General features: G+C 43.5%; 1 protein-coding gene across 1 annotated transcript; it reads right to left on the reverse strand.

Moving 5' to 3' along the window:
* Positions 1-410: 410 nt before the first annotated feature.
* Positions 411-16230, reverse strand: LOC146517640 (uncharacterized). The gene is made up of 4 exons (XM_085163844.1): positions 14705-16230; positions 14543-14605; positions 9829-14443; positions 411-551 (listed from the first exon to the last, which is right to left on the reverse strand). The coding sequence occupies exons 3-4, from the start codon at positions 13729-13731 to the stop codon at positions 411-413; spliced, it is 4044 nt and encodes a 1347-aa protein (XP_085019970.1). The 5' UTR covers positions 13732-14443; positions 14543-14605; positions 14705-16230.

Consider the following 16230-nt stretch of genomic DNA (forward strand, 5'->3'; position numbering starts at 1 on the left):
GGAGGAACACTGGTTTGAGGGCGGAGTCAAGGAGGGAAAGACCATCTCTGAATGGAGGAGGGGGCCTAAGGGTACATCTGTCTCCATCTCCTCCTCCTCCATCCCAGACACCACAGATCCACAGAGGACGCCATCGCCCACGTCCTGCACACCACCCTCAGCCACGTGGACAAGAAACAGGGTAACTATGTGAGAATGCTGTTCGTTGATTACAGTTCAGCGTTTAACACAATAGTGCCCTGCAGACTGTTCACAAAGCTCAGGGATCTGGGACTCAACAGCCGTCTGTGTGCATGGGTGTTGGAGTTCCTCACTGGCAGAACTCAGGTGGTGAGGGTGGGTAGACGCGTCTCTAACAGCATCACCATCAACACAGGAGTGCCACAGGGATGTGTCCTCTCGCCACTGCTCTACTCCCACACGGCTCCAACACCGTTGTGAAGTTTGCTGATGACACAGTGGTGCTGGGCGCCATCTCCAACAACGATGAGGCGGCCTACATGGATGAAGTGAAGAATCTGGCATCGTGGTGCCAGGACAACCACCTCCAGCTGAACGTCGGCAAGACCAAGGAGCTGGTGGTGGACTTCAGAAGGAGTCAGCACAGAGACTACAAGCCCGTTATCATCCATGGAGCTCCAGTAGAGAGGGTGCAGTCCTTCAAGTATCTTGGTGTCCACATCTCCTCAGACCTGACATGGTCTGCCCACATTCAGGTCCAGGACACAAAGGCTAGGCAGTGCCTGTATCATCTACGACAACTGAGGAAGTTCAGGGTCTCTCCAGAGATCCTCAGGACTTTCTATACAGGCGCTGTGGAGAGCATCCTCACACAGAACATCCTGGTTTGGGAACAGCTGTGTGAAGGACCAAAAAGCTCTCCAGAGAGTGATCCATACAGCAGAACGCTGCTGCAGGATTGCTCTCCCCTGCTTCAGGACACCTACACCAGGAGATGCTAGAGCCGCGCAGATACTGAAGGACTCTCTTCTAGACACTAAACCAGAGGTCGGCAAACCTGGGCACAGCTGGCACGCAAAGGGTTAACTGACGGCATGACCATAGCTGGACTTTACTGGGCTGAGATTTTAGTGTTTTTATGGGCTGATGGGTTTGTTTCATGTTTCAGTCATATGGCACACTGCGTTCTATGTGAATGTGCAGTAGTATCATGCATGCAGCAAGCAGGTGAATTCTGTACATTAAGTGAATTAAATAAGAATGGACAATCTGAACGTTTTACAAAATAGACAATATGAACATATTTAAAAGTAAAGGAATTTGAAATGCACATTGTGCCGATGGGCTTAGAGCAGGAGTCGGCAACCTTTCTGATGATGAGTGCCATCTAAAATGTTCTCCCCCAAGGAAGACCAACAGAGGGGCAGCTGCGCCAGAGTGACCGAGCCCCAGGCTCCAGGCCCCAATAAGCAGCCACCAAGGAGTGAGCCGCTGTGTACCTGGGCGCCCATCCCCCGACACAAAGACCCACCAACGCACCGATGTCTGAGGGCAGTAGTAATACACCTGCACTTTTTTTGCCCCCCCCCCCCCCCCCCCCCACCCCCACCCCCCTCACCCCCCACCCCACACCTCCCACCCCGTTTGGTCGGATTCGTGCGTGTGCGCATGCGCGTTCAGATGTGCTCGGCGCATGCGCGTTCAGGTGTGAAAACACACCCTCTGGGCGGTATCGACTCCTCCTAGTGGGATGGCTTAGGTTATATAGGTATAAAAGTGATCCTTTCACATTCTAAGACCATCACCGCCACGGCCTAAGGAGCACAGACACATCGCGCTAAGGACCCCAACGACTCACCGACCTAAGGAGCACAGAATACCATCTGTATCAACCATGACACCCAGCCAGGACATCGCCCACGCCACAGCCGCTCTAGGTATGTCTACAGGAGTATGCAGCCGGGGTCCTCAACGTAAAAAGCAACGCTGTGAAAATGCCGTAGATGGGACTGTATTTAAGTTAGAATATCGCGGCGCTGAAGGGTATGTGTATACCATTAAATATACCGAAGGGACAGTTGTGCTTAGTGTAGATTGTGGCGAGGGATTGTTTTGGGGGGAACCCCAAAGCATCTCTACCAAAAACTGGAAGCTCTTCCGGACCGTAGTGTGTGCGGACCTGGACAATGTGGGCTTCCCAGAGGTGCTGTATGTTTCCCAGTGGAACAGTGCATCAGGCCCTGAGCTTTACAGGGTTGAGGCTGATCGTTTCAATCGCAACCCTGAAGACTTTATTTTTCTCAGTGCATGTGATGACAGGGATAGTCTTATTGCTTCCAGAGGGCTTGAAAACTGGAGGTTAAATCCTTACCCTCTAAACCTTGAAGAGCGCACAAGATGGTTTAAGGACTTGTTTTTTATACAGTGGTGCGACTGGAGAGGTTTGTCGCGTCTGTTTAGCCAGATTGACGACGCGATCAAGAGGGACAGACTCAACACTGCGTACGAGAGTATTAGAAAACGCCTTGTTTTTGACGATCTGGCGAGTTGTCCGAAGACTGGTTTGCCTGCTACCCTGTGCAAACCTAAAATCATAAGACCTTCCGACAACTAAACAATAAACTGGTAGGTTTAATGTGAGGGGTGTGTGTGGGGTTGCGTGTGTATCTATGTGACAAATTAAGAGCTTGTGGTTTTCATTTTACAGAGAATGACTCGCCGTCGTGGGACCTGTCAGAGTCACCATCAATAGGGCTGCTAATCCCGACCCCCCAGACTCCACCACCCTCACCATCATGCTCACAGGACCCCCTCATATCAGACCTGTGGGAGGAAACTGTAATCGACATCAAACTCGCAACTCTCCACCTGTTGATGTTGGCGCTGAATGAGTTTCTACAAGAGACATGTTACGGATGCCAAACAGGCCACCCCAGTCAGGTGCAACACAGCTGCTTGCAGGAATTGTCTGAGTATTTCTTCGACACCTACTATGACGATGTGATGATAAGGCTCAAGACTGACCGATTCATCCCAGCCATCCAGCTGTTTGTACGCTCAAACACCACAGATGGGACTGGAACACAAATCCGCAGAGTTGCAGAACACCTCATGTGTGAACTGAGATCAGAGCGAAATATAGTATGCGCCATTAATGACAACATTGTGGACCTGCTAGAAGCAAGTACTTGCGCCCGACGTGTTAAACCAGCCATGCTCCGCATGATTGGAAACTACTGGGGTGGGAGACACCTGGTTTAATGTGTGCTGTTCAAGTATCCATTGTCTGTGATTGTGTCTGTGTGAAAATTAAATAAAAAGACGTGTTAACACCAACTTCTTAGTCATTTGTGGTTTGTACAGTCATGGAAAGCACATTGCATAAAATATATCATGATCCAGCCCATCCTGCGGGGTTGGCCAGTTTAAATAAGCTACGTATAGCGGCAGGGGAGGCATCAGGTGTAACACCTCCAATATCTCAGGTCAAACATTATTTAGAACAAGACGACACTTACACACTCCATAAACCTGTGAGGATCCATTTCCCCAGAAATAGAGTATTGGTGACAGGGATCGACAAACAGTTTCAAGCCGATCTGGTTGACATGTGTGAATATGTGTCAGATAATGATAATGTGAGATATCTGCTAACATGTATAGATGTATTCTCAAAATACGCATGGGTTAGATGCCTAACAAACAAGACAGCGAATGTTGTATCAGCTGCTTTTGAGGATATACTTAGTGAGGGTAGGATCCCTGTGAAACTACAAACAGATGAAGGCAAAGAGTTTTATAATACAACCTTTAAACACCTAATGGAGCGATATAATATCAAGCATTTCTCAACAGCTAGCGAGGTTAAATGCAGTATTGTCGAGAGATTCAATCGTAGCTTCAAGGGTAGAATGTGGAAGTACTTAACATCAGCCAACTCCCGGAGATATGTAGATGTCATACCAGATCTCACACAAGCATATAACAATGCTTATCACAGATCTATCCAAATGGCTCCGGCAGAGGTGAATAAGGATAATGAGAAGTCGGTGTTTAACGCGCTGTACAAAACGAGGCCTCAGAGGGAACTGTGCTTTAAATTTAATATTGGCGACACTGTACGAATATCAAAACTGAGAGGAAAGTTTCGAAAAGGATACGAGCAGACCTACACCGATGAGATTTTCACAGTCAAGGAACGTATAGGGAGACAGCCCCCAGTGTACAGACTAGCGGATCTAGCAGGAGAGGTATTGAAAGGGTCATTTTATGAGCCTGAGATACAACGTGTGGTTGTTGATGAAAACAAAACATTTAAAATTGAAAACATATTGGCTAGAAAAAAAGTGGGTCGGAAAAAGCATGTGCTAGTGAAATGGCTAGGATGGCCCGACAGCTTTAATTCGTGGATTCCAGAAAAAGACATCGTTGAGGCGTAATTAACTCAGATGACGCAGCTCTACACACATTCATTCAACACTGAGCATAGACGGAGAAAGCATGAATAAAAAGAACAACAACAATGCAGGCTTCTATGTAAGCCTCTTCTCGAATGCTTCGGCGCATGTTTACCCGGGTAATAAGATATCTAATTTTAGAACAAAGCTAGCAAAACCTATCGTTTTGGATCAGCCGTATGAGGTTGCTGTTATAGAGATACAGTACCCACGCATATGGATGTCTTTTCCACAATCAGATTCGCAAGTGGAAATTCATGACCCAGTCAAAGATGGAACCATCGCCGTAACCATGATCGAACTGTCTGTGGGTCATTATGCATCTGTGGAACAGATAATAAAAGAATTTAATTTTAAATGTCAGCAGTACCAAACCACTGGAGACCTTAAAATGCAATACAACACAGTTACTAACCATGCCTGTGTTATGGGACCTAGGGGCACTATTCTCACATTTAGAGGGAGACTGGCGGAAATCCTAGGATTCGAAACAGGAGAGCCGTTTGTACTTCATTATAAAAACACATATGCCCCGCACCCCGCAGACATATACGGGGGAAAATATAACATCTTTATTTATGCAGATATCGTTGATTACCAGCTTGTGGGTGACGCCCACGCGAGGCTATTAAGAGCTATAAATATCACGGACGATGACCGCCGCTTGCCTATTCTACAATTTGACAGCCCACACTACACACCTGTGTCAAAGACATTGATCGACGACATAGAAATTGATTTGAAAGACGATCGAAATCAACACATACCCTTTTTATACGGCAAGGTGTTTGTCAAGTTACACTTCCGACCGATAACCCACCATTTTTGAAAAAAAGGATGGCCGTCTACAACACTGATGACTCAAAATATGTAAAATACTACTTATCACAGGCTGGTGGAGAGCTCGGAGGGTATGTTGGGACCAGTACGCAATATGGGTCAGGGCTGGGTGGTTTGTTCCGCAGCTTGTTTAGATTTGCTGTACCACTGTTTAAAAAAGGAGTTAGCATAGTCAAACCACACCTAAAAACAGCCGCATCGGGCATAGTGTCTGATGTCATAACCAACATAACCAGACCCTCAACCACTAAGCAGGACGGTAGCGGATTGTATGTGTATACGCCCAGACCATCTAAGACCCCACCCCCAGGGCAACCGTTGTCTAAAAAGCGTAAAACCACAAAACCTAGCAGGAGAGCTAGCAAACGGACACCGTCACGCAGAGTGAAAAGACCCAGAACCAGTCGTTCTAAAACTGCAGAGTTTGACATATTCTAAATGGCACTGTTACACAGTCATTCTGGAGAATGTGTAAAAACAGAGCTGGACCTGTTTACTGTTCCCTACACACAGACTAGCATTGAGAAAAGTACATTTATCGAAATCCCACCTGTATCTGCAATCACTGATGGAGGGCCGATCGAGTTTTACATCTCATCGTCCGGTGAAGATTACCTGGATCTAAATGACTCATATATCTACACACGTGTGAGAATCACAAACGCTGATGGCTCAAACCTGGCTAGGGACGCTAATGTAGGATTTATTAATTATCCTGGATGCAGCATATTTAGTCAAGTTGATGTTAATTTGGGAGACCGCCTCATTAGTCAATCATCCAACACATATCCATACAGAGGTGTGATAGAATGTCTTATCAATTATAATAAGGACACTTTAGACACACAGTTCAGCACCGGGTTATTCTGTAAGGATACATCATCACACATGAATGACACATCTATAGAAGGAGAGAACCAGGGCCTGGTGACCAGAGGTGGCTACACAGCAAATAGCAGTATTGTTGAATTGATTGCACCAGTACATGCAGACCTGTTTTTTCAAGAAAAACTGTTACTTAATGGAATCGACCTGTCACTGAAATTTGTGCGCTCTAAAGACGAATTTGCTCTCATGACAGCGGATGCCAATGCATACAGAGTTAAAATTGTCTCAGCCAGTCTCTTTGTCAAGAAAGTTAGTGTATCACCGACCGTCAGACTTGCACACAGCAAGGCATTGCACCATGCAAACGCAAAATACACGGTAGACAGAGTGTCTTTAAAGACCTTCTCCATACCTGCAGGGGCTAGAATATCAACAAATGACAATTTATTTATGGGTAGGATACCTAAATTTGTGATCATTGCATTTATAGACAATGAAGCATACACTGGCTCCTACCAGCGTAATCCATTTCATTTTGAAAACTGCGATATAGAATTTATGTCTTTATATGCTGATAGTCAGGCTTATCCTGCTAAACCATTCCAGCCCAATTTCCAGAGAAAACACTATACCAGAGAATTTTACCAGCTGATACAAACCACAGGAAGACATTTAAAGGATAGATCTTTAGCTATTACGCGTGCGGACTTTGGTAACGGCTACACTTTATTCTGTTTCAATCTGGAAGCTGACGAAGGACATTCAGGGAATGTGTCGTTAATTAAAACAGGGAACGTGAGATTGGAAACCCGTTTCAGAAATCCACTACCCCGTACAGTGAACCTCTTGTGTTATTCGGTATTTGATTCAGTCATTGAAATATCTAACATGAGACAGGTGCTCTTGGACTACTATTGAGACAAAAACGGTCATGAACACTATAGAACTATCAGCCGTGATCGGCAGCATTATCAATAAAAACACACATTTCCTAGGCGTGTTAGCCTATGATCAGCTAACCACTGAACGGCTTCAAAGACTCCCTGCTATGAGTATTGTAAACACCCACCCTTCTACGATGCCCGGGGAACATTGGCTTGCTGTTTATATTTCGAGAGACAGACGCGGTTATTTTTTTGATAGTTTTGGTCACTCGTTAGACAGTTTTCCCCCAGCAATAAAGATGTTTCTTCTAAAAAACTGTTCCACTGTTTTATATTCAGGAAAACAAGTGCAGAACGACTTCTCCATCACATGCGGTCAACACTGTGTATTTTTTTTATATCATGTGCAAAATGGTGTATCTTATGAGCGTGTGCTTAACATGTATGGGTCTGATTTAATTTGTAATGATGCTATGGTGTGTCGATTTGTCAACAACATACAACCTGTTACTGTATGCAGTGATTACGTGTGTGTGCAATGCGGATACTGACATGTACTAATGAGAATAATAAAAACAACATGAGAGCATGATAATCGAGTCAATGGTATTTATTATCAAATCTCGTATATAAATATATAGATTTACAACATACATTGTTTAAACATAAATAAAAGAAATCAAACATTAACCAGTAATAAAAAAGAAAAACATATATTTAACAGTAATAAAGACATAATATATTTAACAGTAATAAAATAAAACAAAACAAAACAATTTAGCAGCAATAAGTGAAAAAAACATTACAGTAGAAAAAACACCAAACAGCAAATATTTTTAGCAGAAAAACAATTTCAGGTGCAATAAGAAAAAACCTGAATTCAAAAATCCAACCACTCTACAGGACCCCCCTTTAATTTGTTTTTTTTATTCTTTATTTTTTTTAGTGTACTATGTCGCAGCGGTCCACCAGGGGTGATCTTTTTTGGTGTGTGTTTTAAAAAACCAGGGTCTTCAGACAGTGTGTGATCGGTTTTATACATGGCGACGGTCTTACGTATGCCTGTGTTAGATATGGCTGATAACGGTACGTTTAAATCTGAGACAGCTTTTAAAAACTCTGTCCAGCCGATAGGTCTCAAACCCTCAGAGGGTGTGTGTGTGGTTGTGACGCTTTTAATTAGATCATAAATGTGTGAACCAGGGATGGTGTGTTTATCAACAACAATTTCGCCTTTGTCGTTGTAAGAGATCAAGTGTGGCGAACGGCTCACCGCTGATAGAATAAGTTCTGCATTCCTCCTACACCTTTTAGGTATGTATGTTAAAACATTCTCCGCAACAAGATCCCTCACCCCTGCATCACCATGAACAGGCGATGTGTCCGTCGACTGGGGTTGCACATCCCTGTTAAATTGTTCAGGTAATGATAAAGACAATACATTCTTTTCACGGGCACCTTGTCTCACAAGGGTAAGGTATCTTTGGAGAATATCGCTGTATTTTTTAGCCTTCTCATACACATCTATGTCAGAATCTTGTAACACTTGTAACATCTCCTTGTCCAACTCGTTCTGAGACTGTTGTCTGATGCTGTCTGTTTGCTGCTGCTGCTGCTGCTGGTGTTGCTTTATTAAGTCCAACTGGTGTTGGGGTACCAAAAACATCTTTTGCACATGTTCCATTTTCACCTGTTTGCTATCAGACTGGTTATGAAAGGGATTGCAGCCCCTAATAGCGGCAGTAAAAACCCTCCAGATTGGTTGATTGTCTTTCTCTTTTTCAAAGTTTTTATTTTTTTGTCTGCAATCAGTCTGATTATTGATTTTTTCTTTTTCAGCTGTTTGTACTGCTGATTGGTCAGTGGTATGTTACCATGCAATACATTAAAGGCTATCTCACACAGCGCATTGATAAAATCTAAGTTTGAATTACTAATAATAACTCTGCGTAGAGTAGGAGGAGCCCTGTATATCATCTCCAACAGAGACAGATTCCTCCGCATGCGTGATGACATCCTTTCACCTCTTTGCTGATTTTTGTTTTGGAATGTAAACAACCGGACGCTCTGATAGTAAATTTGTTCTGAGTCTTAAATAGTCCGGGGTCTTAGCTTTATAGTCTATTAAAAGATACCCGTATGTTGTGGATGTGGCATCATTAAACGCTTCTATAAAATATTTAGTATTACCCGGAAACATTTGCCTACCTAAAAGCATAACCTGATATTTATCTCTCGGATTTTTAAACAATATTAGATAGTTAGTGTTCAAGGAAATGGTTCTACTGGATTTTCCTTGAATAAACAAATTCTGAACTAGATATATACAACTCAAATTCCTATGATGCACATACTTTGTGAACACATTTTGAACTTCTAAATTGTTAGCTGCATCGTTCATTACATCGTCTATAATTAACAAATTGTTCTTTTCTGCAGGAAGAAGGGTGTCATCAGCAAGAGATTCGGGTATACCGTTAACAAAGTTTATGTCTCTTATCTTAAGAAGCTGGTCATATAATGGCTGCCAGCATGAGTATATATATACAATATTGTCAATGCTGCATGATATAATCCTGGAAGAATTTTCAATTATGCTTTTAACAAAAAAAGTCTTGCCGCAGTTACTGGGACCGCTGACCACCATACTGAACGGGTGCTGCAACCGGGCGTCAAACCCCTGTTCTAATTTAAAATCCATAAGGTACAGTTGTATAGTCTGGGAGCACACGGCGCTTATTGTAAACAACTTTAACTTTTTTCACAATGGTTTTATTCTTCAAATGAAGCTTCTTTTTATCGCGTCTGATGCTATCAGACACGGCAACTAGGTGTGCGTCTGATGTCTGATTGGTTACAAACTTGTGGACTAAACCTTTCAAGGATTCATGGGTGACAACTTTTGAGTTTAGTGCGTTCAGTGTCACGCCTTTACATTTGACCTGGGTCTTGCCCAACGATGTGTGATACGCGTAGCATTTTGGCCCACCGGAAACAAATTCCGCTATGTAATCCTCCACACCACCCTCTCCACAGTCTAATTCGCTTGTGAGATCCCCCAGAAACGGACCTAGAGGAGGCATCCACTCGCCAGGGCGTGCCGTGAAAATGACACTGTCCGTGTCACAATACAGCACGCGCTGCTGCAAGTTGTCTAGCAAATCATACAGCATGAGTCTGGCGTGTGCAGTGGTCATGGCCCCGACAAAAACATTAACGTCCTTAACACGGGAAGCTCTACCATCAGCATGCCGCCACTGCACCATTGCGACGTCGTCAGAGATGAAACAAAACTGACGCACGTCGTACTGGTCGCTAAACATTAGCTGGCTAAATCTGGAAGGGTCTGTAATGAGCTCAGATGATGCCATATTTGACCTCATGCTGAAACGACCCCATAACGAGTTTAGCAACAGCTTGTTACAGTTACGAACAGCTTTATTTACACAAATCTTGGATGGGTCTAGCATTATTCCCTCCTTCTCATAATACTCGTCTATGTACTTCTTCTGTTCGTCAGGTGTCTTGACGTGTTCAGGATACCCCGAGGCCTCCTGTTTGAGTTTTAGGAAGGCTTTCACATAGTCTTTAAACAAGGTGTCGGTCTTATTGGGGAAATGCCACACCTCATCAATAGCAAGAACCCTGTATCCCTTCTCAACAGCTTTTTCAAGCTCAAATGAGACCCAAGTGCCTTTCAATACCCGCTCACTGTCCCTGTGTCCACATGCAGTATGCTGGTTTTGGTCTTCAGCACACATGCTGCAGAGTGGAAACATCAGTTTTCCGTGGCACCTGTAGGGAAGGACGGGGTGAAAAAGACCCTTAGGGGGGAGCACTGTGCATTTAACAAAGCCGAAATAATTTTCTAGCTTGTCAAAGTTGGTGTAAATGACTTGAGGGTGTCCTACAGGATAGTCTTTTTTAGACTGCACTGTGGGATAGAGACTGGTGAAGTCGTAGTAAAATATTTTTTCATCACAACCAGTCTTGTGGTACAGCTTTATAGCATTTGTGCGACCTCCAAAAAGAGCGTCTCGGGGATTCATGCGTTCTGGCTTTCTGTATGTGTGCATGAAAGCCACAACTGTAGGGTCTGTCTGCTTCAAGGCAGCCCATTCACATTCCCACATCACTATTACGTTCACACTGTGTTGTGATCTCAGTGCATCAACTTTGTCACAAAACATGCGATGCAGCAGTCCATAGGATGCTTTGCTGACAGGATTAACTTCGCTCTCGGGGTAACATTTAACACAGCCGTGGTGAAAACATCCTGCAAATTCATAAGCTGTATTACTTGTGGGGTCAAAACCGTCCACAAAATACGGTCCAACCCTCTGTTCGCCTCCTCTGAGAGCATGTTTTACCACTTTGTTGGTGGTGTGGGACACGTATTGAAGCCATTCGATAGAGACGTTAGAAAACGTCTTATTCTGCTCAACGTATGCCCCGTCATACGTGAGAGCGAGCGTGTCTCTAGGCAGAAACAGCGTTTTATACACACCCATACTAAATGCAGCCAAGGTGGTATACATGAATGGATCAACTTGTGTACAACCCAGTAACGTGTCACGATAAATGCTGCATGCTTTACGCAGGACATCAACATCGTTAACACAGTAACGCCTGAGTTCAGCCTGAAAATCAAAGGGATTCTGTGAGGCAACCTGGTACCATTCCATGAATCGCACCTTATCGCTTTCAGACATGTACTCATAGCCGTAGAAGGAGGGGTCTGGGTACGGGCCCACATAATGCTCATTATCCCTCGTATTAAACCTGTGTGGGAAATGGCCCTTCTGCAGATCTTGAAAACCTAAAGCAGAGGGTATTTTGGCAAGGCCCATGGGCAAAAAGCTGAACGAATCAATCCATCGCTGGTCATAGTCCCTGTCATACATCAAAATCACACGGCTGCCGCTCATTATGACACTAGGTGTTATGCACTGTCTGACAAAGTACTCGAGGAGTATGTAGTTGTCAAAGCCAGATGCATTATGTGCTATGAAAGTGTACCCACGAAACCTTGGGCGTCTGTAATGTTGCACAAACGCCTCCACACACTTTAATGTGTTAAATGTGAACTTATTGCCCTTCAGATCAGACGCACACACAAAGTTAGCCTCGTGTTTACCGTTGTGGTACCTAGTCTCGAAATCATATAAAATGTATTTATCGGTAGGCTTCTGTTTTTCAACAGGCTGTATGAAACACTGATGGTCGGAGTCTCCGGTTAATTTAGGCTCGCGGCAGTGCTCGCATCTAGGCTGGGCACATCTGTGTGGCGATTTCTTGGATTCTCTATATGTGGTGCCACAGTGCATGCAATGTTTCATATTATCACAGGGGATCATGTTGTGTTTTAATTCTGGTAATTTGTGTTGCTGGTAACAGTGTTGTGATTTGCAGATGCGGTTACAGTCGCTGCATTTCACTGTGGGACCCCTGTGGTGTTGACAGAGTGTATAACATGTGTTACATCTATGTTTACAGGAATGATGTAATGGTGAATTATATGTACTGTAACAGAAATTACACACATAGGATGCACCAAGAAAAGCGGTTGGGTTTAAAATCATGTGGTAATGTTGATTATGGAGATACATCATCAACGTGTTTGTGTTTGGCTCTTCATGTGTGAAAAAACATTCCAGGCGTTTACGCCCTTCTGTGTGGTAATAGATTACAATCTTAATGTTGAAGTGCTTCTCAAATTTACTGACATCTGTGAATGATACTTGCTGCTTGTCGCATAGACCTACTTCAGCATGCATCCGTTTAGCTGTAGCGAGTTTTTCTAGCTCAGAGGCTGATGAGTTTAATGAATGTGCTATACATAGGGAGAAGCACAAATTGTTGTGTGTGTTGTTTGGTGTGTATAAATGTCTGCCTTTCTTTGAGAGAATCTCATCATAAGGGATTTGTGCCAGTCTTAAGCGAGCCCCACCACTACTGTTCTGAGCTACCGTGACAATAAACTCTAATTCATCATCACCGATAGATTCATCATTACTCTGCATAACTTGTGCAATTCGATCGAGAAACAGCTCTGGATCATACCGATCATCAGCGTTTAAAACAGCCTGAACATCTGAAGCCAGCGAGGGGCCACGCAGGACTACGTTTAGAACGCTGCCCTGTTGAGATCCAGCCACAGCTCGGTCTACCACATTGGCTAAGCACTCGCGCACTCGCGCAGGTACTTGTTCTGGATGATCAAGACTTATACCCCTAAAATCAAGGCGCTCACGCAATTCGCGAGCATTAAAATTAGGTATCTCTCTAATGTGTGGCTGGGAGCGCCTGCCAGATCCAGATTGCACAACGGGCTCAATCACGATAGTATCACTTTGTGAGAAATTTACAATGACTGAGGGGGTGTGTGGTGTTGCAGCGGTGCCCGGACACGCATGTGCGTCTGTAGTACTAGTAGAAGCGGTAACAGACTCAATAACAGCAGCAGCAGCAGCAGCAATACGGTTAGCATCAGTAACAACAGTGGTCCGAGCATCACCTGATGTACTACCACTATTATTAACAACAACAATAGACCCATCAGCAATAGCAGGCGTAGGAACAGTCTGACGAGGATGTGTATCAGATGAGGCTGATGCAGGCACACTATTAAGTCTAGCTACAATATTGTCTAATTTGTTATCTGTTTCTTCAGCCCACTGCATAAAAGCCTCTAAGTCAAAACATCTAACAGGACTGGAGGTTCCGTTATTATGTTTAAATAATTTATTTGGAGGGTCCATGGTCTGGATTTTAAAAGTCAGGGACTTGAAATTTTGCTGCAGATGATGTCTAATGTACTACACACTTTGTTTATGAATTTGATAAACTGTTGGTTTTGTATCTGTGCTTCTTGGTGGTATTGATTGAGTCTAGCTTCAATCAAACATAATTTATCAACTAATGAAGCTATATGACTCTGTTCAACAGGTTGAGCGTCTGAAACCTTCATGTAAGCATCATACGCCTCTGATATTTGAGAGTCTGTTATACCGTCGTCTTCAAAATCTACGTGTGAATCAATGCTATTTCTGACACATTCTGGTGGGGTGGGTATATGAACAAGATCGAAATCTGATATACTGTATTCAAAAACATCAGAGAAATCACGAGGCAAGCACTCACTCGGGGGTGTTGCAGGACCGCTGATGAAGATCGCTTCTGATTCTCCACTGTTGCACAAAGCTCCAGGTTTTTGTTGTTCTGGGAGGTCGATACTGTTTAAACATTCCAAAAACGTCTGGAGTACGGTGTCCTGATCATTATGTGGAGGGGTACTGTGCTGCAGTCTGTGAAGATAGATATGTGTTAAAACATTTATACATGTACCCATTTCAAACAGAATAAGCGTGTCTCCCTCTCTATCTCTTTTTATCTAATTTATATATATACCTTGTAGTGTGCGTTATTCCTGACGGCCCTGGTTCTCCGCACATAAGGTTCTCTGGCGTGGCTCTGTATGTGTAAAACGGTCGGTTTTAGAACATTTGGAATTGTTTAAACCCATTTGCTGTTTTTTTAAATACACAATTATACACCCCGTTGTATACATACCTTTTGTAAGGATGGGCTCTGTGGTCGCGGTGTCTGAATGTTTTCCTGCTCAGTTTGTTAACCCTGGAACAAATCAAAGAAAAACTCTGTTATTATATAATTTAAAACAATCGCAAGCTTAAAACATACATACGATTAAAAATCGCGTAATTCTGTACACACCTTGTGCCTGTTAGAGATGTTGTTCCATCTTTAAAATCCCCCGTTTCTAAAGAAAAGGGTGCTGTGCCGTTCTCCCGAACTCCTGAAAATTAAGCTTTTGTTTTAGGAAAAAAGATAGTTTGAATATCCTATAATATGTTAACATAACACTTTTAAAAATACAATAATAGGTTTTGTTTTACTTACCGCTTAAGATGTCCATGTTATAAAGAACGATGATAGTTTTGATGGTCTCAAAGAAAGTGATGTTGTCGCGACGAATGCTGAGTTCACCCTGAGCTTCGCATAGGTCTCGGTTAAATACCTTCTCCAGGAACAATGCCAGTACACAACTGCTTCACACCTTAAGTTCACACTCCCATGCTACTTCCCAGAGTTCTCGAAGAGACAAAAGACACCTAGTCTGGAGGTCCTGTTTCCCACCATCAACCTTACTACACCCCACCCTCCCCCTACCATTTGTCTAGACAGGTTTGCCTTAGTTCAACATTGCGAAATCCCGATTTTTAAATAAAATGATCGCATCAACCCTGGAAAGAAAACTAGTTAAATTAAATAAAACGCTTGTGAACATGCCGACATTACCCATTCGGAAGAAATTCCCACTTGTGCCGTTTTCAAAATAAATTGCATGTATCGCAGCAAGCTGAGATATTGTCAGGTTTATAAAATTAGTCTAGCCTCAGTACACAACTGCTTCACACCTTAAGGTTCACACTCCCCAAGCTACTTCCCAGAGTTCTCGAAGAGACAAAAGACACCTAGTCTGGAGGTCCTGTTTCCCACCATCAACCTTACTACACCCCACCCCCTACCATTTGTCTAGACAGGTTTGCCTTAGTTCATCATTGCGAAATCCCGATTTTTAAATAAAATGATCGCATCAACCCTGGAAAGAAAACTAGTTAAATTAAATAAAACGCTTGTGAACATGCCGACATTACCCATTCGGAAGAAATTCCCACTTGTGCCGTTTTCAAAATAAATTGCATGTATCGCAGCAAGCTGAGATATTGTCAGGTTTATAAAATTAGTCTAGCCTCAGTACACAACTGCTTCACACCTTAAGGTTCACACTCCCCAAGCTACTTCCCAGAGTTCTCGAAGAGACAAAAGACACCTAGTCTGGAGGTCCTGTTTCCCACCATCAACCTTACTACACCCCACCCCCTACCATTTGTCTAGACAGGTTTGCCTTAGTTCAACATTGCGAAATCCCGATTTTTAAATAAAATGATCGCATCAACCCTGGAAAGAAAACTAGTTAAATTAAATAAAACGCTTGTGAACATGCCGACATTACCCATTCGGAAGAAATTCCCACTTGTGCCGTTTTCAAAATAAATTGCATGCATCGCAGCAAGCTGAGATATTGTCAGATTTATAAAATTAGTCTAGCCTCAGTACACAACTGCTTCACACCTTAAGGTTCACACTCCCCAAGCTACTTCCCAGAGTTCTCGAAGAGACAAAAGACACCTAGTCTGGAGGTCCTGTTTCCTCAATGTCTGGGAGGTGTGGGGTGG

Source organism: Neolamprologus multifasciatus, chromosome 6, assembly GCF_963576455.1.
Source record: "Neolamprologus multifasciatus chromosome 6, fNeoMul1.2, whole genome shotgun sequence".
NCBI classification, from domain to species: domain Eukaryota; kingdom Metazoa; phylum Chordata; class Actinopteri; order Cichliformes; family Cichlidae; genus Neolamprologus; species Neolamprologus multifasciatus.